A 24,046-nucleotide genomic window follows, 5' to 3' on the forward strand; every position below is an offset into this window, starting at 1 on the left:
ACAGGCCAAGCTGGCAAGGAGGCTTAGACCCCTCCCCCATCTGTCTTCCACAGGCGCCTGTAGCGAGACCACTAAGCATGGACCAGGGTAGGATACAGAGGCAGAGAGGGCAGCTGTTTATATCAACACATATACATTAGTATATATGCATAACGGGCGGCTCGTGTCTTAGCGAGACGAAGGCTCAGCGCATGATATTACCATCAGCGTATTTTGGGCCCTGGCCCGCCAAGGGGTTTGTGGGTACGTAGTAGTCAGGCGGCGTGCCAGAGGTGAGGCAGGATGGAGAAGTGTTCTTGGAAGAGAATGAGACGGCCCGGGGCCTCGGGACCTCCGCTGAAATTCCTCATCGCAGATGGAGCGCCCTGACTCACCCTTGGTTTATTTTTCCCCTTCCATTTATAGCATTTTACGTAAAAAAAGCAAAGGGAAAAAAAGAAGCAAAATAAAAGAAGAGACCATGGCCGTAATCTCTGATGTGTCATCAAAGCTACGTGGCGAGAGGGAGCCAGGAACCCAAGCGCTGTTTGGAGACCCGTTGAAGACACGGCACACACACACGGCTGCGATTGTCATTAGTCTAAAGTGTACTCCGAATTTACGAGTTGGAGTTTGGGTTCAACATCTCCAAGGTGAAGAACAATAAACAGGAACCGAGAGAGAGCCAATGAGAGGGCTTGGGGTGCTTGAGAGATCTCCAATGATATTTTCATCTTCCGTCAGAATGAGAAAGGCTGTCTGACGAAAAAGAAAAGGAAAAAGCCTTATCTTTGAGGTGGCGAAGAGTAATGGATCAATTAAATGTTATAGAAATACTGAGAGAGAACAATAAGTGAAAGAATATCATCATACCTCAAACAAAGCAATTTTCTTGTGTCTAAAACTATTTTGCCAACCATGCTTCCGAATTCTGTTCTGACCAGGTTGGCAGACAAATAAGACTTATGACTAATGAACTCACTAATGTCCTCATTACAGTCAAGTCCCTGCTAAAAAAAAAAGATGTCAATAAAGATTTTCCTGAGCATCTTCCATTGGCCACCCAACCCATGTAGTCCACTGCCCCACCATCCACTAACACACACTGATCTGTTCTGTAGGTAGCCACGATTAGCTGTGAGCCCCTAACGAAGCCACGGTACAGCTGGCATGAATACCAAGGAGCTGGCAGCTGAGCAGACACCTCGAGGTGGGCTTGTGGAGATGTGGGGACGTTAACGTCACCCATGTCCTCAGCATCTGGATAGATGAGAAGGCTGCCCTCTCACAAGGGAGGGAGGCAGAGGGAAGTGTGTGTGTGTGTGTGTGTGTGTATCATCTGAGTATCATCTGTAGTACAGAAAGCGGTGTGGGTCCTACTGTATGAGACAAGGAGCGGTCCAGCCACAGTATATCACCCTCACCCTGTACGACTGGCAGAGGGACACACACTGTCACACTAGACAAGCCAGTCACCCATGGAGAGAGAGGCAGGGGGGAAGTGTGTGTGCGTGTGTGTGTGGAGGGAGCAAGGGAAAGGAAAAGAGGGGGTGCGGGAGCAGACAGTGAAATGGAGAGAGTGTGTACATAAGTGGGAGTGAGAGAGAGGACGAACAGTGAAATAGAGTGTGAGAGACTGCGAGAATGTGCGTGTGTGTCAGAGAGCGAGCGAGCAGGGGAGAGCTACAGAGAGAGAGAGAGAGAGAGAGAGAGAGAGAGATGGCTTTTTTTAACAGTGGGTATTGGATCGACAGCAGTTTGGCAGAGGTGCCCAAGGCAATGCCTGCTTGGATTGGAGCTTGTCACTCAGGAAAGGGACACTAATCAGGATCGGTCCTGGTCCTTTTCCATAGGGGGAGGGGGAGGGGGGGGGGTGTCAGCTATTATAGACAGAATATGAGAGAGAAAGCGAGAGAATATGAGAGAGAGAGAGAGAGAGAGAGAGAGAGAGAGAGAGAGAGAGAGAGAGAGAGAGAGAGAGAGAGAGAGAGAAATAGTCACAGCGGCACAGCAGGAAATGCTAACCTCATTTACATGCTGGTCCAGGAGGACAGGGGTGTGGGGGTAGAAAAGAGCTCTTATTCCGTTTCCAATCTCCATGTTAAATGCTGGCCAGGGCAGCCGCTGGGAAGGAGAGGCATTGTTCATCTGCCCCTCTCCTGCACCAGTACCCCCCCCCACCCCCCCGCTCTCATACATCATACACACCTCACCTCCTCCCTCAAGGTAAACGGGAACACGCTCCTCAGACGGGGATTCGTTTCAGACCTGACCAGTGATTTCAGACTGTATGGATCAGAAGGGGAGGGGGGCAGGAGAGGGAGGGGGGGAGGTGTATGGGCTTGTTTTCCCAGTGTGGTACAGCCCTGTGCATCGCCCTCTTCTCTGTTCTATCAAAACCAGGCTGTGATCCGGAGCTGGCGTGCTGAAAGCCGCCCCCCCCCCCCCCCCCCCCCCACCGAGTCGGCTCGGTGGCATAATGATTGCTATGACAACCATCACTTAAAGCCACGGGTGGGTGGAGAGGTGTCTGTCAGACTGACCGGCTGTGCTCAGGAAGACCTCATCACCGGTTGCCAGGTTGGTTCAGGTCAAACCCCCTGCGATGGGAGGAGGGAGACCACGGCTACATGCAAAATCACCTAAACGCTTCCGGAGGAAGAAACGAGCCGACCCAATCTAAATAGACTCTGAGCGTTTGATGAGAGATGGAGGAAGAGAGAAATGGACAGCGAGGAGGAGGAGAGGGAGGGATGACTGCCCCTGGCCGGCAAACAAGCGCCGCGTCTGGCTGTGCGTGCCAAATGAGGTTTTTAAACGGTTTTTCAGGGAGGATTTGCGCTAATCTAGAAAACCTTCTGGAGGAAGTGCAAATACATCTGCCACTGACCACTCCCCCATGGTGTGTGTGTGTGTGTGGGGGGGGGGGATTAATATAGCATGCCAATCGGAACCAACATGGCCCCTCTATTCAGAACACAGCTCGGGTAAGACGGCCAGCCAATCACTACCATCCCACTCCCATTCTGTCCAGTGTCAAACAAGCAAGCTTTGACATGAGGCAACTTTGCTGAAGGCTCTTTTGAAGCCACCTTTTACATGAAAAGCCTTCTTCCAGCCTGGCTTTCCTGAGGGCAGCTCTTGAGGACACAATGTCCAACCATGCTCTAATCCCATTATAGCCACCAGGAGAAACCCCAATGACCCAACGCCCTTCTTTAGACTACAGGAGCCCCACACCAACTTTTTCCCCTTCAGAATAAAAGTATGAATTTCATGTAGCTCCAAAATCATCTGCATGGTTGGCGATGGCGAGGTGTTAGTACTGTAGTCGATAGAATTAATATCCTTCACTCACCTGTTTTTTAGTCCTTTTTTTCTCTCCCCTTTTTACACATCGTAAATAACCTTACACTCTGCGCTGACAATGGCTTTCAAGAAGATGACTTCACGTCAGTGGTTTTAACTTCTCCCGGAGATTTTTGTCCGGCAGCCAAGCGCTTCCTCCCTCAGTCTCGGTCCCTCTCTCCCTCGCTTTGGGGATGATATATTGTTTCCCTTGAGAGCTGTCAATACCTTAAGGTCCCACTATTCTGTCTGAGCACCCCCCCCCCCCACACACACACAGACCCAGACACACCTTCCTAGCACTTCTCCCATCTCCCATTCCCTGCGCTATAAAACAGTCCTTGTGTCATTCAAGAAAAGAAAACAGAGGGCAGACACACAGCTGCTAGTCAGGACCAAGCCAAACACGCTCCCCTATGCCCTGCTCTCGTCCGTCTCGCCGTGCAATGTGGAAACCAGCACACCAACAGAGAGGCGAGCAGTTTGCCCGGCTAGCGTGCTAAAGGCTAACGAGAGCCAGGCAGTGTGGATGAGCTTGTGTGTGTGTGTGTGTTTATGTGTGCGCGTGATAAGAACGCATGTGTGCGTTGGGGCCGTGCCTGCCCTCTTCCACCCACACAGGAAGTGAGGTCATCTCCAAGCACAGCGCCGTGCAGAGTGCAGTTGGCGAGGGTGACAAAGATCTGCGCGTTGGCTGCAAGCCATTTCAAGCCCCCCCCCTGCCATGGCAACATACATTACGATGATAGGGCTACATTCTTTTAGCATTTAGCTTAAACCACAAGCTTCAGGGACTGGTGCTCGTGGGCCGTATGGATGAAACCAGAACCAGGAGGTGATCTACAGAGTTGGCAAGGTCATTCCAATAAGACAACTGACTCAGACAAGGAAAAAGAAAGTGTGTATGCTAACCTAGGCAAAATAATAATAATCTGGGGCTGATTTCATGCACCAGTTAGACATGTTCCACGTGCTCTGAAATTTCACCAGCCTATGGGCCACAAGACCTTTCTTCTCAGAGACAATTGAAGGAAAGCTTTCATTCTTTGATATGTCATTTCTCTGTAACTGCCATCTCTTTTATAAGTAGTGAAATATAAGAGAGAGAGAGAGAGAGAAAGAACGACAGAACGAAAGAAAGGAAGGGAGAGAGACCCAACAATAAATCACATCCCTGTTTAAAAGCGTTCGTCTGGCACTACTTGCCGACTCCAGCTTCCCAGCCCTCCACCTCCTCAACTCTCCCTCCTCAACTCTCCCTCGCTCTTTCTCGCTACATCCGTCAATCCCTCACGCCTGTTAAAGACCCTGTCCTGCAGGGTCTGGATGCACTTGTGTGGTACAACAGAGAAAAGAGCCCAGAGCTCTTAACAGCCTTCCCCTCCTCTTCTTTCTCCTCCCTCCCTTCCTCCTTCCCTTTTCTTTCTCCTCCCTCCCTCCCTCCCTCCCCTCCTCTTCTTTCTCCTCCCTCCTTCCCTCCCCTCCTCTTCTTTCTCCTCCCTCCCTCCCTCCCTCTCCAACACCACCAGCTCTCTACCTCTCTCCCTCGCCGTCTTTCCCAGCTGCACCGACGAGCTGTTCCTTATGAACTGCTGCCAGCTGAAAGCCCTGCTACTCCTGTGAGATTGCTATTACTCCGTGCAAGGGGGTAGGGTGTGTGTGTGTGTGTGTGTGTGGGGGGGGGGGGGAGATCGCTATAGCCAAAGGGCTGCTCTCCGTGCTGTAGATCTCCATGTTGTGACTTGTCAACATGGGGAAAAATCGTTACCGAAGGCTGAGGAGCGTCCATTCCGCCCTGAGATAGATGTGGAAGGAGGGAGAGGCGGGGGGAATGAAGCCTGGGCAGGTGATGTAAAAGTGTGGGTTCTGTTTTTTTTTTTGCGTTTCTGGACCTTCAGTGGTGGATGATTCCGGTCAACCTGGGTTAATTGGGTCACCGTGAATTACAGCAAGGAGAGGTATATTGGATGTTTTCTACTGGCCGACAGGGTGAAGGCCTTGTAAACACTAGGGAGGGAAGAAGCACATTCCGTTCTTTGTCAAGACAACCTCTCAAATTAAGTGAATAAGCATTACAGTACTGTAGGCATCACTAAATAATTAGCTCAGGAGATTTACATACGCGTCTGCGGGTTCTACTCGTTGGCGCAAGCAAATCCGAGCTCAAATTACCTGCTTTATCGACTTCGATGAATTTGACGGTAGAGGGAAGTGTGCCCAAACCTGAGCTAATTATTCTCACTCACGCACAAACGAACGCTAACAAACAACCACCACAATTATTCTCAAGCGTCAACTGTCACCCCTCTAAATAAATAAATAACTAAATAAACCTCAGCAAAAACAAATACTCAGACAACAATTGGAAACTCGACAACACCTGCAGGACTGGCGGGCGAGCTACAAGCTAAGATGCAGTGCCACGTCCATGGAAGCCGGCCCGATAGCTTTTGACTTTCTTTTATTGACATCAAAATGTATGTATTTACAGAGGGAGAGGAGAGGAGCTGGGGCTCTGGCTGGTTGTGACTGCTGAGAGGAGGCAGCCACTGTGCACGGATCTCTGTCGGTCCTGCGACGCGCGAAGCAAAAAGGAGGCTCCGCCACCTCTCTCCTGGCCTTTAATTCTTTTCTAAGTGAATGCCTGTGTATAATTATTCGCTTGGGCTACGTTGGGGCCAGCACTGGGAGAGAGCTTGAGCCCCATCAAACTGGGGGGGGGGGGGGCAGGTGTGGGGGGGCAATGGCTGCGGTGTTGGGTGGGGGGATTCTTGGCAGAAATTCCCCACAAATTTGATGCCAAGAACGAAATGGAAACCTCCCCTCGTTTTCCTTTCCCCTTAATCCAATGTTTTCAAGCCCTGGCCCTGCCAAGGTCATTATAATCATAGCGAGTGGAAAGGAGCCAGTGACCTGCCATTACGCTAAGGTATGAAGCCACCCAGATGCAGCCTGGCCATTGGCCGGTGAGGAGGAGCACGGAGCTCAAATCAAATCCCTCCATTTCAAATGCAGATAACCTGAGAAACCGGAGAGGGAGGGGAGAGGAAGGGAGAAAATGTCTACCCTCTCACTGCCCTCGAGGTTTTGCCCTTCATGATATGGTCTCGCTCTCGCACTCCCTTTCTTTCTCCCTCCCTCTCTCTCTCTTGCATGTATTTATAGGTTACCATTTTTGTTCTATGAATTAGGCCAAGGTGTATCAGAGTGGGTGAGGAGGAAGTGACCATCACTTGAAAAAGCTTTCAACGGAATTAGGAGACATAATGATGACCTGTGATTATCAAAGATGATTAATGTGTTGTTTTTTTGTTTCATTAATAAAAGGCTTTCCTGAAAATGTGGACTTTCATTCAAGTTTGGCAACCTGAAAAGCTGCACACCCAAGCCTTGGCTTATAGGCAGATGCGTTTGAGAGTGTGTATTTACAGTAAGTAATAGGCCAATGGAATTACACAAACAATCACGCACCCACCAAGGTCATAAAGAATGGCAGTTTTCATCGTGGCACCAAAGGTCATGTTTACTTGTCAAAGTGAGAGCGCTGTACTGTACTGTGACCTCCACTGGCAGCTTGTGTTGACGTGTGTGTGTGTGTGTGTGTGTGTGTGTTTGGCACGCATGTGTGTTGTCCTCCTCTCAGATGCCATGCGACAGAGTCGACGCAGCTTGACACCATGCTCCCACAGTACGCAGCCCAAATAACTATGTGGGTCTGGGGCTAAGACGAAGCACCTCTGGCTCAAACGCCCAGCGCTTCAGTCGGCCCCCCTTCACTGCAGGCGGGCCCAGATGAAGAGATTTGCCGTTCCAATACCGTGCCTGCCGCCTGGCGCACGACCAATAGGTGTTGTTGTCGGAATAATGAAAGCAAACAGGACTGACAGCCAATGAGCTGAGGTGACACTTCCATTCCAGAGTGGGAGGATCCGAAAGGGGAAGCAAAGAGAAGCCTCTGACAAATGCATTGTGTTGTGACAAGTCTGGGACAGTGCAAACGGGGTATTTGGCACACCTTCCAAAAGGCTTCTTCTGCCGCACATTATAAGAGGTGCAGCCTCACAAAGTAGAACACACTTCTCACTGTTTGTTACACCGTAAACGTGTTCTATTTGATCATGTTCAGAAAACATTTCCATATCCTGTCTAATATTTAAGCTAATATAATTCTGCGTGTGTGTGCGCGCGCGTCAATATGGAGCATGTGACCCCGTGCCATGCCGTCCAATCCAGTGGCGTACATTCTCCGTCACTAACATGAGAGTGTGGGCTTACTGTCCAAATATCTCTCTCTCTCTCTCTCCCCTCCTCCTCGGTGCTCTCTCACTCTGCCTCCACCTCCACGCCTCCCAGCCAACCGCTGCAATTTCCCCAAGTTCAACTCTGGGTCACCTGACACCTGAGCGCCATATTGGTGGATGATGATGAAAAGCAAACTTATTGTGGGATGTTTTGAGATGCTGGGGTTGTGTGTATGTTTGTGGGTCTGTATTGTTTGTGCTGGGAAGACATAGGATAGTTATTTGTTACTGATGTTTTATTACAGCTGATAGCTGATTTTATTTAATTAAAAATGCAGTTATCGAGCTTTGCAAAATGTCCTTTGGAGGGTATGCTGAGCAGTTGGCATTGTTTGACATTTGAGAGATGAAGATGACACCCTGTCATTAAGGTAAATTCATTAAAACATCGTTGATTTATGGGATTAATCACTCAATTATTCATGGCATTTGCATACCAAATATGACTCATTAAGTGGTGTTCTTATGCATGTCTTCAGAGCAAAGCACTTCAATGGCAACATTGCCTCACTTGGCCAATTCCTTAGATCAGTCTGCCTGTTAGTAATCCTCTAGCGGACAGAGTGTGTAATTGCAGCTTTTCATTAGCCAGTGGACTGATAAAAGCACAATCTTAACACCAAACCAACGCAGGGTCAAAATAACTCAAATGTATTCCATGAAAGTCAAAGATACATTTCATTCCTTGTTTCGACATTTGGTTGCGTTGACACGTCTCGCGACAAAAAAAAATGAGAAGGCTATAGCAATTTACCGTCTCTACCCGCGGTATTGATCGTAGTCTGTCTGCAATGAATGGCTGCAAAGGGAAGGAAAAAACCCTGAACTTCAGGTGACCGACCATGGCTTTGACATAGCCCCGCATGCAGACAACCCTCGTAACAGGGAGGGGTGGTAGAGAATACCTCTGCTTAAATATTCTCACCATACTTTCAAAGAACTCGACGTACAACAGCGCGAGAAGTCTGCGAGCGACACACACTAACGTTATGAGCCGCGGTAAAGAAAGTTAGACCTATATATTACCAATAAATATGAAGTTACCGATCTTTGCTAAATCGCGCTATTGCTAGGAACAGTAGGGCATGGTAGCCTGAGTCTGGCTTGTCTGATCCGACTGACCCTTCATTTTATTGCGGCCAGAATCTCAGATCCTCCCCTTTCTCCCCCGAAAGAGAGTAGCTCGCACGGACAGATAAACCAAAACGCTCGGCCATAATAGCACATACAACCGATACACAAGCTAACTGACCGCAACCTTTAGGGGAACGGGACCTTTATCGATTATACTCTAATAAAGCCACGTACCGCTTTTCACTCGCTGGCTAGCTAACGTTACTCATCGCCAACAACATGGCTGCCTTGCTCAGACCTAAAAAAGGAGAAATAACCTACGCCGTGTCTTTGTCTGTTTCACCTCTTTAACCCTAAACTACTGCGCAAAACACACGGAGAGCCATTAAAATAGCAGAAATACAGCAAACGACTTACGTGAAGGCAGGCGCTTGGGTTGCTCCTGCTTCCTCCTTGGCATTTTCCCCCTTTATATCACATTCTCCTCGTTGTTTTAGGGATAAGAAGAAAAAAGGTTTTTTCCCATTGAGATTGTAGGCGCGAGTGATGGCAGGGACTTGGTCGTGCACCTGGCTTGTCCTCGGTTTAAAGTGTATTGTTGGGAATGGGAACACAGGCGGAGGAGGTGCTGTTGTTGTTGCCGTGTCTTGACTATGGCTGCTCTCGGTGTAAGAGTGTGTCTCCGAGCCCCTAACTAACACTAATGCAGGGATCAAAGGGCAGCAACAGCAGAGCAGACACACACACTCGCACACACACACTCTCGCGCACACTCTACACACTCGCGCACTCAGACACACACTCTCTCTCTCTCTTTCTCTCTCTTTCTCTCTCTCAGAGGAGCTCGCCCGCGAGAGCAGCATAGAATCGCACAAGGTGCCCCCAAGCTTCCAGGCTGTATTGCTGTCCAGCAAACATAAAACATATTTGAAAACAAGAAAGTAAATATGAATCTGTGGAGTTTATTTTCAATTGGTATTTTGCTACGTATTGCAATTTTTTTACGATCATATTTCTCGTTCAGATTTAGCAATAAATCGAATGCATAACAAAATGATAATTTTGTTAAATTAATGATAATTCATTAATCAAAGTATTTTGTGTTAAATTTCGATTTCTGTCTTGAATCTCAATGTTTGCAGTTCCAACAATCTTACTTTATAAGTGACATTAATACAATCATATATTAATAATAAGTATTATTATTATGTAATAATAATAATAATAATTAATTGCTTTGCATTTTGTAGCGTTATTTTACTACTGTATTTTAAGTTTACACAGCTGTCATTTCATGGTTTCTATATTTATTACTGGGTCCAGTTACATCTAATCTTCTTCATGGAGACATGATAAAATGTTTTGAAAGCAAGTATTAATGAGTCAGACTGATACTCTAATGCATCACTATTTCATAGTTATTAGGCTACTTGATTTATGACTTGTAATAACTCACAGATCAGCTACTGGGGTGTGTTCACCCAGGAACATTACCAGCCTTACAATGTACAGACAATAAGAACCTTGCATAGCTAACACATTATCCACATGCACAACACATTTCATGTCATTTGCTTGTAAATAAAGCTTTGTTGACTATGGTTCTCTTGTTGCATTTGGGCTGACACCTGCCACACAAACACAACTCAAAAAACATTTTACAGCTCAAAACGAACACACTTTGTCCCCACATAAGGTCATAAGTATGTAATGCCACAAGAGTGGGATCCTGAATTGGCACCAGAGTGGCGTTTTCCTCTCCTCTCTCAGCTAGGCGTTTGGGCTTTTTCACAGCGCAGCCTGTGTCTCACTCCCTGCTGTACTCCTCCAGGCTCTGTGCTCTTGGCCCGGCGCATTCTTTCACACCTCGGACGCGTGTGAGGAGAGCTGTGTCTTCATCCCTCCATCCCTCCCTCTGTCCTCCTCCTGCCATCTCTGCCACCCACCCCGATGAAGGCGCAGGAGGCTCGTTACCGTGGCAATTAGCAAAAGCCCAAATTAGCCCTCTTGGCTGTCCACAGGTGACAAAGACTGTGCTTTGCATCCTGCTAATTAGGACACAGAACAACATGATTAGAATCCACACTGGTTGACAGGAAGTCCAAAGAGAGACTGGACAATCTCAAAAAAAGTGATGGATGCCTAGAAGCCTGTTAGCGTATAAAGGATAATTTACTCAAGTCACACGGACGTCTCATGAATTAGCTTTGAACAATTGTCATGACAAAAAGGAGCAGAAATGAATAAATCATCAAAACACATATTCGGGGGCTGTGTGTATATTTGTGTTCTCAGTCTTCGAATATGTTGAAGAATAACATCTGAAATCACAGAGAAGTGTATCTTATTTTTGTTATATCTATTTTTTTTTAATACCTCTGTCAGAGTTGTATTTAATCATAACAATTAGAGGGGTTGACACAGGTGAATGTGTGACACAGGTGAATGTGTGAGTGTGTGTGGGGATAGCTAGTCCACCTTACCACCACTGGCAGCTGAGCTCTCCATTGAGCTGAGCAGGTGCTGAGTTGACAAGTTCCCTCCTTACTCCATCCACCTTCCACACAGTTAAAAACGTACTTTTTGTATTGATAGAACAGTCAATCCAATAGTTACCTTTACTATTACTATTACCACTACTTTATTTACTTCCCCCTCAAAGAACATTTTTTGTTTGGTAATCTGTTTCGGGATAAAACATTCTAAGGACAACTATATACATCAAGTCCCTTCCTAATTAATAAGATGTTTTACATTTCTCTAGATGGTAAAATGTGTAGTTTGTATGGATGCATGAGTCTATGTGTTGTTTTTGTTCAACTTGAGTTTAGGCACCGTAGGAAAACAGGTCACTGGGTCTGTTCCATGACCCCTGCCATGCCATGCTGATGAAGTAATGCTGGCAACAGGACAATCCGCTGATAGTAGCCATGGTAACGCCAGTATGACCTCACTTGGGGTCACACCTAAAGGTCGTTGCTCTGACACCGGCCCTGTGTTCAAGCTATTGCCAGGGTCTCAAATGTCAACATGCTAGAAAAGCACACAGTGTCCCCTCTGAAAACCAACTGAGATAAATTACAAACAGTTTCTGGATCTCCATATAATATTACTTGCATCTGAAGATCTATTGGTATTCAGAACTATTCAAGGTCAGTATTATTCATGAAATATGCATACATACATTACATTTAAACAAGAAATCCAAACATAAGCCCTGATTGGGGGTCTTTGCTTTATGACTAAATCAATTTCCGATTTAAATTGGATATTAAAAAATCAGCAGGATTTGGTTGGACTAGATGCCCCCCTTCCCGCCTCTCCTGCCTCATAACTCCACTGTTCCATTGCTTTAAAAACAGCTTATTTTGTCTGTTGGCATTATTACTACTTATTAAAATGGTTCCCCACAGCAGTGCGCAGCAGTTAGTGAGGTGCTAAATGAATTTCAGGTGCTTTGGCGCGAGGAGACGGAGCAGACAGGAGAGGAGAGAGGAGGTGTCCGCCTCAGGGTCCAGTTTTCTTCTAATTTCTCTCTCTTTCTCTCTCCGTCTATCTCTCTCTCTTTCTTACTTTGCAGCAGTGTCTTCCCTGCCTCTCATGTCCCGCGTGGGCTATGCTAGGCTAACGCTAGGCCGGGGCTAGTCCGATGTCGCCCTGGGGTAAACGGAAACATCTGTCCCCTGCCTAGCCGGTGCTGTCGAAGGGTGATAAATTCTGCGGGTGGCTGGTGCCAGGGTTGTCCGGCATGCCACCTGTCCCCCCGTTCCTCCAACACCCCCCCCCCCCCCAGCCCCTGCCGCCCACTGCTTCTCATACACTCACAAAAACACATACATGCATGGGCACACTACGCACTCACACACAAACTTTCAGACTCTCTCTTGCTTTATCTCTCGCTCTCATACCCTATTCACACAAAAACCTGCCAGTTCTCCATTTTTACTTCCTCGTTCACACTTTATGGCCTAACAATTATCCTTAACACATGAAGTTATTTAAAATTGTATTACAATTTGTAAAGGAACATTGTGACCATACCAAAAAGCCTGACATTAAGCTAAACAAACACAACGCTGTTATTGAAGATTTTCATCTTTAATAAAGGTACTTGGAGGTCAGTGCAGAGACTCAACTTTCCTCAGTTGGTCTTGTTTCACATATCCCATTCTAGGGGGAACAACTTAAAACAAGCTCAAGGAAATGGCTGTTATCAAGGGCTGGGTACGTTCGCAATTCTTGTTCCTAAGCTGAGTACTTTGTTATCCTGGTTAAGTCAACCTCTTGACCTGTTTCACCAGTGGACTCACTCACACAAACGGCTACCGTGCCACCTGCTTGTGTTTTTTGGACGTGGGAGAAAGGGGTATCTCACACACAGACACACACACACACACACACACACACAGACACACACACAGACACACACACACACACAGCAAAGTCACATAATACACACTCTGAAACATGCACACACACCTCCACTCTGTGCCCTGATGGTCTGCCTGTGGCCTGACAGTGTGACAGAAGCAGGTGTCTCGTCTTGCCCTCTGGCCTTCCTCTCTCTCCGCTCTGCTGGGGACATTTGGACAGAGAGAGGAACCTCTGTCTCTCCCCTGTCTTCCCCTGGGTAAATATCACAGAGGAAAAGGCCTGGACTGTATACACATGTGTCTCAGTGAAGGAAGTCGTGACCCGTCTTGCTAGACTGTATGTATTGTATGGAGGTTGTTCGGTCCATTACGTCCTTGAGGACTCAAACCAACACTTCTAGGTTTATATTTGAAGCTAGGGCAGCAGATGAAAGACACATGTTGATCTGATACAACACACAGCCAGCAGTAGTAATACTGAAACATATAGTTTGCATTTATCTTCTCTCTCTCTCTCTCTCTCTCTCTCTCTCTCTCTCTCTCCCTCTATCTCTCTCTCTCTCTCTCTCTCTCTCTCTCTCTCTCTCTCTCTCTCTCTCTCTCTCTCTCTCTCTCTCTCTCTCTCTCTCTCTCTCTCTCCTCCCTCCCTCCCTCCCTCCCTCTCTCTCTCTCTCTCTCTCTCTCTCTCTCCCTCTATCTCTTCTTCTCCCTGTCAGTGTGACAGAAGCAGGTGGCTCACTTCCTGCCCTTTGACCTTCAACATTTCCCCTGTAGCATATTGTACACACACACACACACTTACACACACACACACACACACACACACAGAGGAGGAGTCTAGGTTGCTCCTAGTGAACTGGGGGAGAGGTCTCTTAAAGTCCTGTGGGACAAAAGAAGGGTCCTCCAACTCAGGGAAAATAGTGTTTTTCAGCCCACATTGCCAATTCTGTCTAATCAAACTGCCATTCTCAGATGGCCTAAAACCATCCCTTGATCTGGATCCTAGTGGTTCATTGTTGCGGTCAGTTGAATGGACCTTTACGTAAAAAAACATGTTTAACTGCATTAACTGATATGAATGGCATATGGAGAAACCACATTTGAAAACTTCTAGCAGGATGATTGTGACTTCCCTATTCAGAGCAGTTTATATGCAGCTTAATGTTCAAGGACTTAATCCCCCTCAATATATACGAGCAAACCACAGATTGTTTTGGCTGTGGCCATACACAGACCTCATATGGACTGCCTCTCCATCTTTCTTTACTTGAATAGCTTAGATACATTGATAATGATTATTATGAATAGGTATTATTCAGTACTTTATGTACATGTATTTTGTATTACTGTTTTTATATTATAGGCACAACTACAAATACCTTTATAGTGTATACTTGTATAATCGTCATTTATTTGTTTTACACTGATACATTCTGATCTACATTTTATCTGGGGCTGCTGTGCCACCTTTATTTCACGTTGGCATCAATAAAGTTCAATCTAATTATTTGAGTAAATCGTTTCTAGTGCACGTCAAGCATGAGGACCAGCTAGAGGAGTGCTCTAGGACAGGAATCCTTCCAACACCCTTTTACCAAGAGTGTGTGTTTGTGTACTGTGTGTGTGTGTCTGCTGTGTGCACAGTGTGTGTGCTTGTCTGCTCTGTGACTGTGTGAGTGTGCTTCTTTACGTTGTGTGTGTGTGTGTGTATGTGTGTATAATAAAGAGAGAGAATGACGATTGTGTACTTGTACAAAGAGCATGTAAGTTATGAACGTGTGTGCAACACGTGTGTGTGTGAGGCAAAAGAGAGACAAAAAGAGAGACAGTATGAGGCTGTGTTTATGTTGTATGTGTATAGTTGTTTGCCTGGGTATGTCAGAGGGGAGCCTGCTGATTAATGTCACCTCATTCTGTAAATGGAGCGTGGTGAACATGTTCTGATATCTCCACGGCTCCTCTCAGTGCCAGCCTGATTTTATTGCCATGCTCTAATAGGATATTGCCGCTGTCGCAATTTAGATTAAGTTCCATATCGTCACTGTTGAACTGAGAGGTGTGTGCGTGAGAGAGAGAGGCAGAAAAAGGACAGAGTGATTGTGTGTGTGTATGCGCGTGAGTTTGGATTACGGTTGCATCATTTTATATCACGTCCCAAATGACCCCACCGTTCAGTTTTGCTAATGCTGTCGGTTTACAGTGCACATACACAGGTGTGTTATTCTCTCTTTGCATCGACTGTGTTTTTGGGAGAGAAAGCTGCCCTTGTGTGAACCTTTGTGTATTTAAAAGCATTTCAATCTATCTAGAAAGCAAATCTATCCAGCACATCAAGCCAACAAATTGTCAATACACAACATAGCTTTTTAATTCTGAACAACATTCATTTGACTATAAGTCTATCCCGGTTGACCTTCTACTGCCAAGCACACACACACGCACACAGGTAACAAAATCCTAGCAGTGCAGCGAGACGGGGGGGGGGGGGGGGGGTGGCGTGCCTTTGTGAGAGCATGTTTTTGTCTGTGAGGAACATGCTGGCTGTATGCAGAGGAGCCTGCCCTTGGTCTGTACTCCTTTGTTTCCACCCTGCCTCCCCAAGCCCCTCCCCTCTCCCCCGCCAGCCCTCCAATGGGAGAGTCTTCAGGTGCTGACCTTATCGGGTGGAGGTCAACGTCAGGTCAGGGATCCGTTGCTAGGCGACCATCAGATAACCGGCAGTGGTAGGCGGGCGGCTGGGCTCCGTCGTTCACTGCTTGTCATGTAATCTCATTCATTTGCAGACAATTGCCTGGACGTCAGAAAGGTTATCTGGCCCATCCTGTCGTAATGAAACACATTAAAATATTAAAAACCAGCCAAGCCGACCATTGGCAGCTCCACTTGGCACAAACACTTTTCTGCTCATGCCAACTGTCATGCTGTAACATGAACCCTTTTAAATAGCTGGTGTGGTTGGCTGTGTTCAAAACGAGTCAGCCGTCAGAAACACCTAAATGAGTTTTAAGAAATGGAAATTAAGGGATGTGTAGAGATCTGTTTTGAAGCAATCTGATAAGTTGTTTTCTATTTTTTCTTTCTTTTTTGTTGTTGTTCAGTTTCATTAGGCTATGTCCATGCTGGAACATGGCAATATTATGAGTTCAGTTACATTATATTTACAACCCAAGGGCACAGCTTGTGTGTGTGAGGTGTGAGTGAAAGTGAGTCGGTATGTCTGTGTGTGTGTGTAGCAAATACCTGATCCATTCATGACTCCCCCGCAAGAGGGGAAGGGTTTGTGTGTGTGTCGATGCATGATGTGCGTGGTAATAAGTGGGGGTGGGGTGCGACGAGTGTGCGTCTACCTACCACCTTTTACAGTAATAGAGGCAACACAAGAATCCAGAATGGCGAGACGCCAGCCTAAATAGAGAGCGCCGTTGCGTCTTTTCTCGCAAATGCCGTTCCCTCACCCACTCAGCTACTCAGCCACCTGGACATCCACACGGACAGCCTCTTAGGTTCTCCCAGACGCTGATGAACGACACCATTCGGTGTCGTGCCACTCGTCTCCTTTCGCACGGTGTACCAGCGAGACAGGAAGAGATACTCCGTCTTACCCCGGGTTCCTTTATGTGACACGCGTGCTTTGTCAGTGTCACCGCGAGCGGACCGGAGCTAACGGGCGAGGTCGGGAGGAAGTGGCCGTCAGAGGCCTGGCGGAGAGTGTGACCTCAGACGGCGAGCGGGCAGAGAGGGCGCAGATAAGGTGTGTCCATCTGTCCACGGAAGCACCTCCCTCATACACACACGCTGACACACACACACACACACGCGCATCTCCAATATGGGGGTCGCTCTCTCATCCGGAAGAGATTGGCATGTTCTGAAAAGAGGCTACTGGTCGTGGTCTGGGCGGTCGCCAGCTGACATTCCGTGGAGACAAATTGAGGGAGAGAGGGAGGGAGGGAGGCGGAGGGAGAGAGACAGAGAGAGAGAGAGAGAGAGAGAGAGAGAGAGAGAGAGAGAGAGAGAGAGAGACAGAGAGAGAGAGAGAGAGAGAAGCTGGGGCAGATTTATCGGGCCGTTGGCTCGCCTCAGGAATTCTCTTGTAACACAGCCCTCCTGTGAAAGGGATGAAGAAATTAGTGTAAAACATCAGCTCCCCCGTCCCCTTCTCCCCCTCACCAGCCCTTCCCCCTGCCATCGAGGTGTATCCTGTGCTCGTCACCTCAGTCCCCCCCCCCCGTGCTTTTAAATGTCGATACATGGAGGATTAGGGACTTGAGAATGAAATGGAAGCACACACACACACACACACACACACACACACACAGTGTTCCTGTGGTGATGAATATTCATGAGGGAAGAGAACAGGGAGAGAAGCGTAGCTGTACTCTCAGCTGTTGAGTCACAGGCCCTCAGTGGCAGGATGCACTGCTGGTCAAATGGCAAAGAAAGAGCGAAAGAGAGACAGCGATAGAGAGAAAGAGAGAGAGACGGGGAGAGAGAGGGAGGGAGAAATAGAGGGAGGGCGGCAGTAAGAAAGAGAGAGAGAGGAAGAAAGTGAGAGGGAGAGAGAGGTAGCGATAGTACGGAAGAGAGAGAGAGGAAGAGAGAGCAAGCTAAGACAGAAAGCAGAGGAGAGATGTGTGGGATTTGAAAAGAACTGCTTCTGGCTGTCTTCGATATTTATTCCTTTCTAAAGCAATGAGGTGTTTGGAGAAGAAGGCCAGCGATGTTCTGAATGCTACACTGCAAGGCGAGAACAGGGAACTCCCAGCTACACTTCCCTTACCACACCAAAACTCTGTCAATTGCTCTTTCACACATACGGTGGGGGTATTGCAACTTGACTCTGCAAAAGAAGAAAATGCCACCCTCTAAACTCAAAGCAAATTTGTCTCCACGAAACACAGCAAGACATAATCTCAAAAACATTGAATTATCAGTAGATATAGGAACGGCTGCCCTCCTTGTTCACGCACGTATACAGGCCAGCGGCTCTCCACATCTCCATATCGCCTGCCAACATCTAGAGGTTATCTGCCAGGTTGATGAACAGAGAGATTGGCGAGGAAACACAAGGTGTGACAGTATATGGCAATATGTTATGGGATGCGGACGGAGCTCATCATGAAAGCGGGGACGCGCGGCTTTGTTCCAAATGTCACGATGCATATTTATGGGTGCGCTGGAGTGCCTCCTTGTATAAGCACCCATTCACCATCCGTCAGACAAAAGCCACCAGGTTCTCTCTCTCTCTCCCCCATCTCCCCCTCTCTGTCTTTGCCTCTCTCTCTTCTCTCTCCAACTGCTCTCTCTCTCTTCAGAGAGTGCGCACCCCCCCTTCCTCTGTCAACACCTTACTCTCTCTGTTCAACATCTCTCCCTTTCTCTCTGTCTCTCTCGCTCAAACACTTCTCATCTGGCCATCATCATTCTAGTTGTCCAATTGAAATCCTGTTCGAATTATAGTAATGTCCCTTTGTTACAGAATAGTGATGTTATTTTGATACTACCGTATATTTTTTCACAGATATATTCTGAATCATTGCACAACAACTTCCTAAACCATGACATGACAAGTCAAGCGCAGAACATTCTGAGAATTCGTTCATTTTTCCTTGAAAGCATAAAGCATGACAGAATAATTTACAATTCCAACATCTTATAAAGGGATACCTCAAAGGCGTGTCAGATTGAGATATCACAGTCGATCAGATTACGATACACATGAGAGAATCAGCCAGACAGCCAGACAGACAGCTAGCACCAGACAGAGCAGCATAAGCTCCATCTTGCCTGTTTCCCACTAAGCGAGGGTGGGTTGGAGGGGGAGGACCTCCCGGGGAGACCTGTGTGAGATGGTTGCTGCTGGGCATTGCAGCGGTGGATGGACAAGGTGTGGGATGGAGAGGGAGGGGGGTCTGGTGGGAGGACTGACTGTCTGTCTGTGGTCCCAGAGCTCCTAAGGGATGAAACATGCCTCCAGGGCTGGGGATGATTTGTGTCGGTCCCAAAACTAACCCCTGGGGGACGCCAACCAGCCGGGCCCGGTTCTTTCTCCAAGCCTCTTTCTCTCTTTTTCCTCTCTTCTCCTACTCTATGTCTATGGGAGGGAAAAAACGCTTGGTGCAGAAAGACAGAGGAGGGTGGGCTTTCATCTGTGTGTGTGTGTGTGTGTGTGTGTGTGAGTGAGAGAGAGCAGCTCAGCGGATTTCTTCTAAATTACCGTCAGTGATTACACCCGCCTCGCGCCGTGCCTGGCTCACCACCGGCCCCCAGGCGGGGTGGGTGGGGGGCGGGGGGGGGTATAGTGGGGCGGGGGGGTATAGTGGGGGGGGGGGCATAGTGGGGGGGGTTCTGTCAACTGTCACCATCCGCCACCGCTCTAAGCTGAGTCACTAAGTGGCGGTCGCTGTATGTGCCACCGGCGTGGAAATAACAAGGAAGTCACTACAAAGCAAGAACATACTGTCCTATAATATACATCCCTGAAGGTAATCAGTTTAAAGATGGCAAAGTGATCCAGGATTGATGTATTTCATGTATTTATTTATTCATTTTACAGTTATTTTTCTCCATCATTGTGCATTAAAAGGGCATCATCAGTATTGAAGCTCAGGTGAACAAATGCAAGGTTGTGCTGAAAGGAATCAATGACAGGCAGCTATGATGTACCGGGGCAAGGATGAAAGTCGGCCTTGGACATAACCACAATATCCAATGAATGAAATGACCGTCCAGAAGACTCGGTAGTTCGGGTGGTGGCTATAGTCTCCTCCCAGATTGTCGCTTTTTTGGAGTCTGCCTATCACTTCCAAGCTATTACCTCAATACAGTGAGGGATTTGCGAGAGGGAAGAGCAGGTTCACTGTGACAGGGAATGTGTTCTTTATTGGGGAAACTCCCATGAGCTTTTTCCATTATCCTACTGCATATCAGGCTTGACCCGGAGAGAAACCCGGTCCCTGGGGGGTCAGGCTAGTCTAGACTTCTCCTCCCTGCCTCTAGATCGCCTGCGGACACAGGGGGGGAGAGCTGCCTCCCAATCCCCCTTCTCCTCCCGCGTCACCCTACCACCCCTCCCCTTCCCTTCTTTCTCACCCTAACAATCTTTCCCTACAGCCCCCCCCCCCCCCGCCCCCTTTGGTGCCTCCATCCCACTGTAATCTTTCTATTTCGCCAGTCCACCCCTCCAGGTCAAGAGGTCTGGAGGTTGGAGAGGGATTTGTCTCTGAATCGACTAAGCTGTGGCTGCTGTCCATTCCAGCTGACCGCTGTTAGCCTGGCCCTAGCCAGTCAGAGCGAGTCCCATCTGGTCAGACCGTATAGTTATTACAGTAGCTACCATTCTTCACAAGTCGACGGTGGAGCATGATAAGGTTGCCCAGACAAAGTGCTGTACACTGAGGTGAAACGTTATTGTTAACACATCTGCACGCGTCCTTGTTATTTCTATCAGGCAATACCAGTCTGGCTGCAGAGGAACCGAGGACGAAGTTGAACCAGGGTGTCCTTTCTAACAATACGTCTTCCTCAACAATACATTCGCGATTTTTCCTGTTGATGGGATTCCAACACAATGCAAAGAGGCTGAAAGGGATGGATGAAGTTCAAATCACTTTTTTTCACAGAAGGGAGACATGAACAATAACATGGACCCCTCCCCCTGCTTTCCATTGATTGGAATTTATTTTTTTGTAAAATATCCCAATGTTGTGAAACAAACATGTTTCTTTGGCTCCTCTCATAACAGGAACACAACAAACCATAGCGCCCCCACAATGGATACCATTATATAATGTTCTCATGCCAAGATAGGAGCTTGGAGTCAGAATATTGAATTGTACCTTTAGCTCATTTACAGGTGATCCAAAGTAAATGTTCTTCTTATGATTTACCCCACAGTAGTTAACAACTAAAAAGAAACAGTAGTCTATGCAAGGACACAGTTCACAGTTGGTTTCCTTTTCAAAATCTTCTACAGCACCGAAGCAGACAACCGGGGGAAGAAAAAAAATCCTCCTCATTGAATATTCATTAACCTGTGCCTAGGTGTATACAAGGCTCTTAACCACTCTTGTTTATGACTTAAGGACTTGTAGTACTGACCTTAGTTTAACAAGGTGGCAGATACCAAATTAACCTCTAGCCTCCGCAGGGCTAGCTATGCCCTGCTAACAAGCAACCTGTCTAGATGCACAAGGGCTGCTTCTGCCTCTCACGTTCGGTCTTTTCTTTCTTTCTCCCAAATCCTTGCGCTCTTGTTCACATTTGTCTGTGAACACACACACACACACACACACATACACACACACACACAGAGGCCCATACAGTAGGTAGGGCCTACCTCCCCTACGTTCACACTCTCCCTTTCTCCATCTATCTTCCCACCATCCTTCCTCTCACTCCAACCTAATTTTTCTTGTGGCTCAAAATCGTTTTTTGGGTCAAGAACTCAGCGACTGTGGGTTATCAGATGGCAGACTTTATCTGGGTGAGGCACAACACCATGTCTCCTGCATAAACCTTTTAGATGTACCAAGCAAGGGAATCTTCCATTTCAATTAGATCTAATATGAAAATAATAGTTTTTTTTTTTTTTTGCTTTACATTCACATTGCATTACTGAGATAAAATGGGTCTTTGTGAATCAAATAATGGTTTGTAGATGGAACTCGCTTTCTCATGCATATTTAATGAAGTGCTATAAGTGGCACTGAAATCATAATAGCCCAATGTAAGGACATTATTATCAGCATGAGTATTACAGGGCATGGCAAACATTAAGATTATCTATGTTTACTGTACTATTCTAATTTGGGTATTTATGGCTAAATAATTGTATTGGGAAAGTGTATGAATGAAAGATTACATCTTTTTGATGCAGTGACAGCCACTAGCCAATAGTGTGGTGTGTAAATAATTTAAACTCAGGTTTGCAAGTTAAACATACGTTTGGATATAATACACTATGCCAATTTGTGGGGTGTGTCAATTCGACACAAATGGGTGTCGTATTCGGTGGCGTGTCTATCGTTTTGAAGAGAGCAAAAAAGAGAGACGAAACCCTATATAGACGAACTTGTTTTGTCCCTTACTTATTACCGTAGACTGAAGACCAGTATAAGGATCTGATTGGCTTGTGTTTTGCAGCCAAAACCCAAGATAAATCGTGCTGAGAACGTTGAGGCAAAGCAATTACCGGTGGGTACAATATAGAAAATCAAGCTTTTTGGTTTGCAATATTCTGAGTATATTCGTATTAGTTGTATTCAGAGAAACTACCCATGCGCAGCCCTTTTTTAGAGCCAATTTGTGTCCCTGCTTTCAAGACTGAAGGGCCTGTTAGCTTTTAGCACGCCAGCCTTTAGCTAGCTAACGTTAGCGTAGATGGTACAGTAACATCATTAAACTCACAGCTAGCTAGATGTCTCTCTTTCAGGATTTAATGTACGATACTTGATATAACATACATTACGAAAAGTGTTTAGCTTGCGATCTGACTCATTATCCTAAACCATAGCGAGTAAGCTAGGCCAGCTACCTAACGCTGGCGATTTAGTGCAATCACAATGCATGGACATAATGTCAATGGACATGTTGTAGGCTTCAACTATAAATAAAATCATGTGACCAGTTGTCTAAAATGTCAACACCCTGTCCTTATTAGAGAAGATGAGTCTCAGAAAGCAGACCCCGAGTGACTTCCTTAAGCAGATCATTGGCAGACCGGTGGTGGTCAAGCTGAATTCTGGAGTGGATTACAGAGGTAAACTTTTAACTACAACGAGTTGGGTTTGGATAACTGTCTAATTACAAAAGACACATAACTCACTCCATTGAACAACAGGCATAATGCAGTTTCATCTCTCAATATCTACCTATTAAAACCTCATAATATTCACATTTGTAACACAGATGTCACACTAGAGCTACCTGTACAGGATCGAACCAGTTTCACATACCGTTGTCTGAAATGTTATTTTCTTTTTTCGCATAGTCGTAAGTAAAGATGAGCAACACAAGTTAGTTAGCTGCACTTTGTGTCTGTAGGTGTGCTAGCTTGCCTGGACGGCTACATGAACATAGCTGTGGAGCAGACAGAGGAGTATGTTAACGGCCAGTTGAAGAACAAATACGGAGATGCCTTCCTCAGGGGAAACAATGGTAAGGGCTAAAGCATCTGAGTCTCAACAGCACTACCCAGTTTAAGCTGCACCACAAGCTATGAGAAAAAACACTGCAACTGCTAAAGTGCATTCATTCAGTTTTAAAGGTTAATGTTGCAGCTGTTTACCCTGTAATCATTTTCTCCCCCTCCTCCACAGTATTGTACATCAGCACTCAGAAGAGGAAGGTTTAATGAAGAATGTTTTTTTTTTTTGTATGAATCACCTTACTGAAGTTTCAGTGGATAATTGTTTTAAGGGGAAAGTGTTTGGTTTCCTATGTCTCCAAGCAGAAGACCATTTGGTTTTGTAAAATCAAAATGACTCATTAAATTGTTTTTTGGTAGTTTGTGTTCCAGATCATTTTAATGTGTGCTAGCATAGCCGTCATTCAATACAAAGTGGCACACTATTATTTGAAATATTGTCCTCCTTGTTTCTTTTTCTTTAGAACAATAACGAGTCATTAATATGGGAACATTTACTGTCGTGTGTTTCTCAGGGAAACATTAAGTTTCAACTGTCCTTTCTTGGCACACAGTAGTGGCAGGCAGTACATGAGTAATGTCATCTGCTAATATTGTCCAGTCCCATATGATGACTAAGCCCATTGCTCCACTGATGGAGAGCGTGCTTCAATCCAGTAATGCACTCGCCACTTTCTCTCTGCCAACTCCCAATAACATAAGAGACTATAAAGCTTTGGGCCTACCATCAAACCGACATACTCAAACTGTAACATATGGGTCGTTTTCCTTCCAACATTGTAAGGATTGGACAGTTATATGCTTTATACTGAGGTACATGCATC

General features: G+C 46.5%; 2 protein-coding genes across 4 annotated transcripts in view; one reads left to right on the forward strand and one right to left on the reverse strand.

The window, feature by feature from the left end:
* The window catches only part of znf827 (zinc finger protein 827), a 52,026-nt gene extending 42,505 nt beyond the window's left edge, over window positions 1-9,521 (reverse strand). Inside the window, exon 1 of one of the 2 annotated variants that reach the window (XM_084686897.1) lies at window positions 9,120-9,517. In XM_084686897.1, the coding sequence (XP_084543023.1) occupies window positions 9,120-9,162 (43 nt within the window). In that variant the 5' untranslated portion in view covers window positions 9,163-9,517. Of the gene's footprint in view, window positions 1-9,119 lie in introns of both variants that reach the window. The other variant, XM_084686896.1, reaches the window with a different exon arrangement.
* Window positions 9,522-22,152: 12,631 nt separating this feature from the next.
* Window positions 22,153-23,581, forward strand: lsm6 (LSM6 homolog, U6 small nuclear RNA and mRNA degradation associated). 2 transcript variants are annotated; one of them, XM_084687164.1, is made up of 4 exons: window positions 22,153-22,270; window positions 22,737-22,835; window positions 23,120-23,233; window positions 23,395-23,581. In XM_084687164.1, the coding sequence occupies exons 2-4, from the start codon at window positions 22,742-22,744 to the stop codon at window positions 23,427-23,429; spliced, it is 243 nt and encodes an 80-aa protein (XP_084543290.1). In that variant the 5' UTR covers window positions 22,153-22,270; window positions 22,737-22,741; the 3' UTR covers window positions 23,430-23,581. The 2 variants fall into 2 exon arrangements, with proteins under 2 accessions (XP_084543290.1, XP_084543291.1); XM_084687165.1 differs by having other exon boundaries at window positions 22,173-22,270; window positions 22,742-22,835.
* Window positions 23,582-24,046: the final 465 nt, after the last annotated feature.

Source organism: Hypomesus nipponensis, chromosome 22, assembly GCF_054491055.1.
Source record: "Hypomesus nipponensis isolate SF chromosome 22, ASM5449105v1, whole genome shotgun sequence".
Lineage (NCBI taxonomy): Eukaryota > Metazoa > Chordata > Actinopteri > Osmeriformes > Osmeridae > Hypomesus > Hypomesus nipponensis.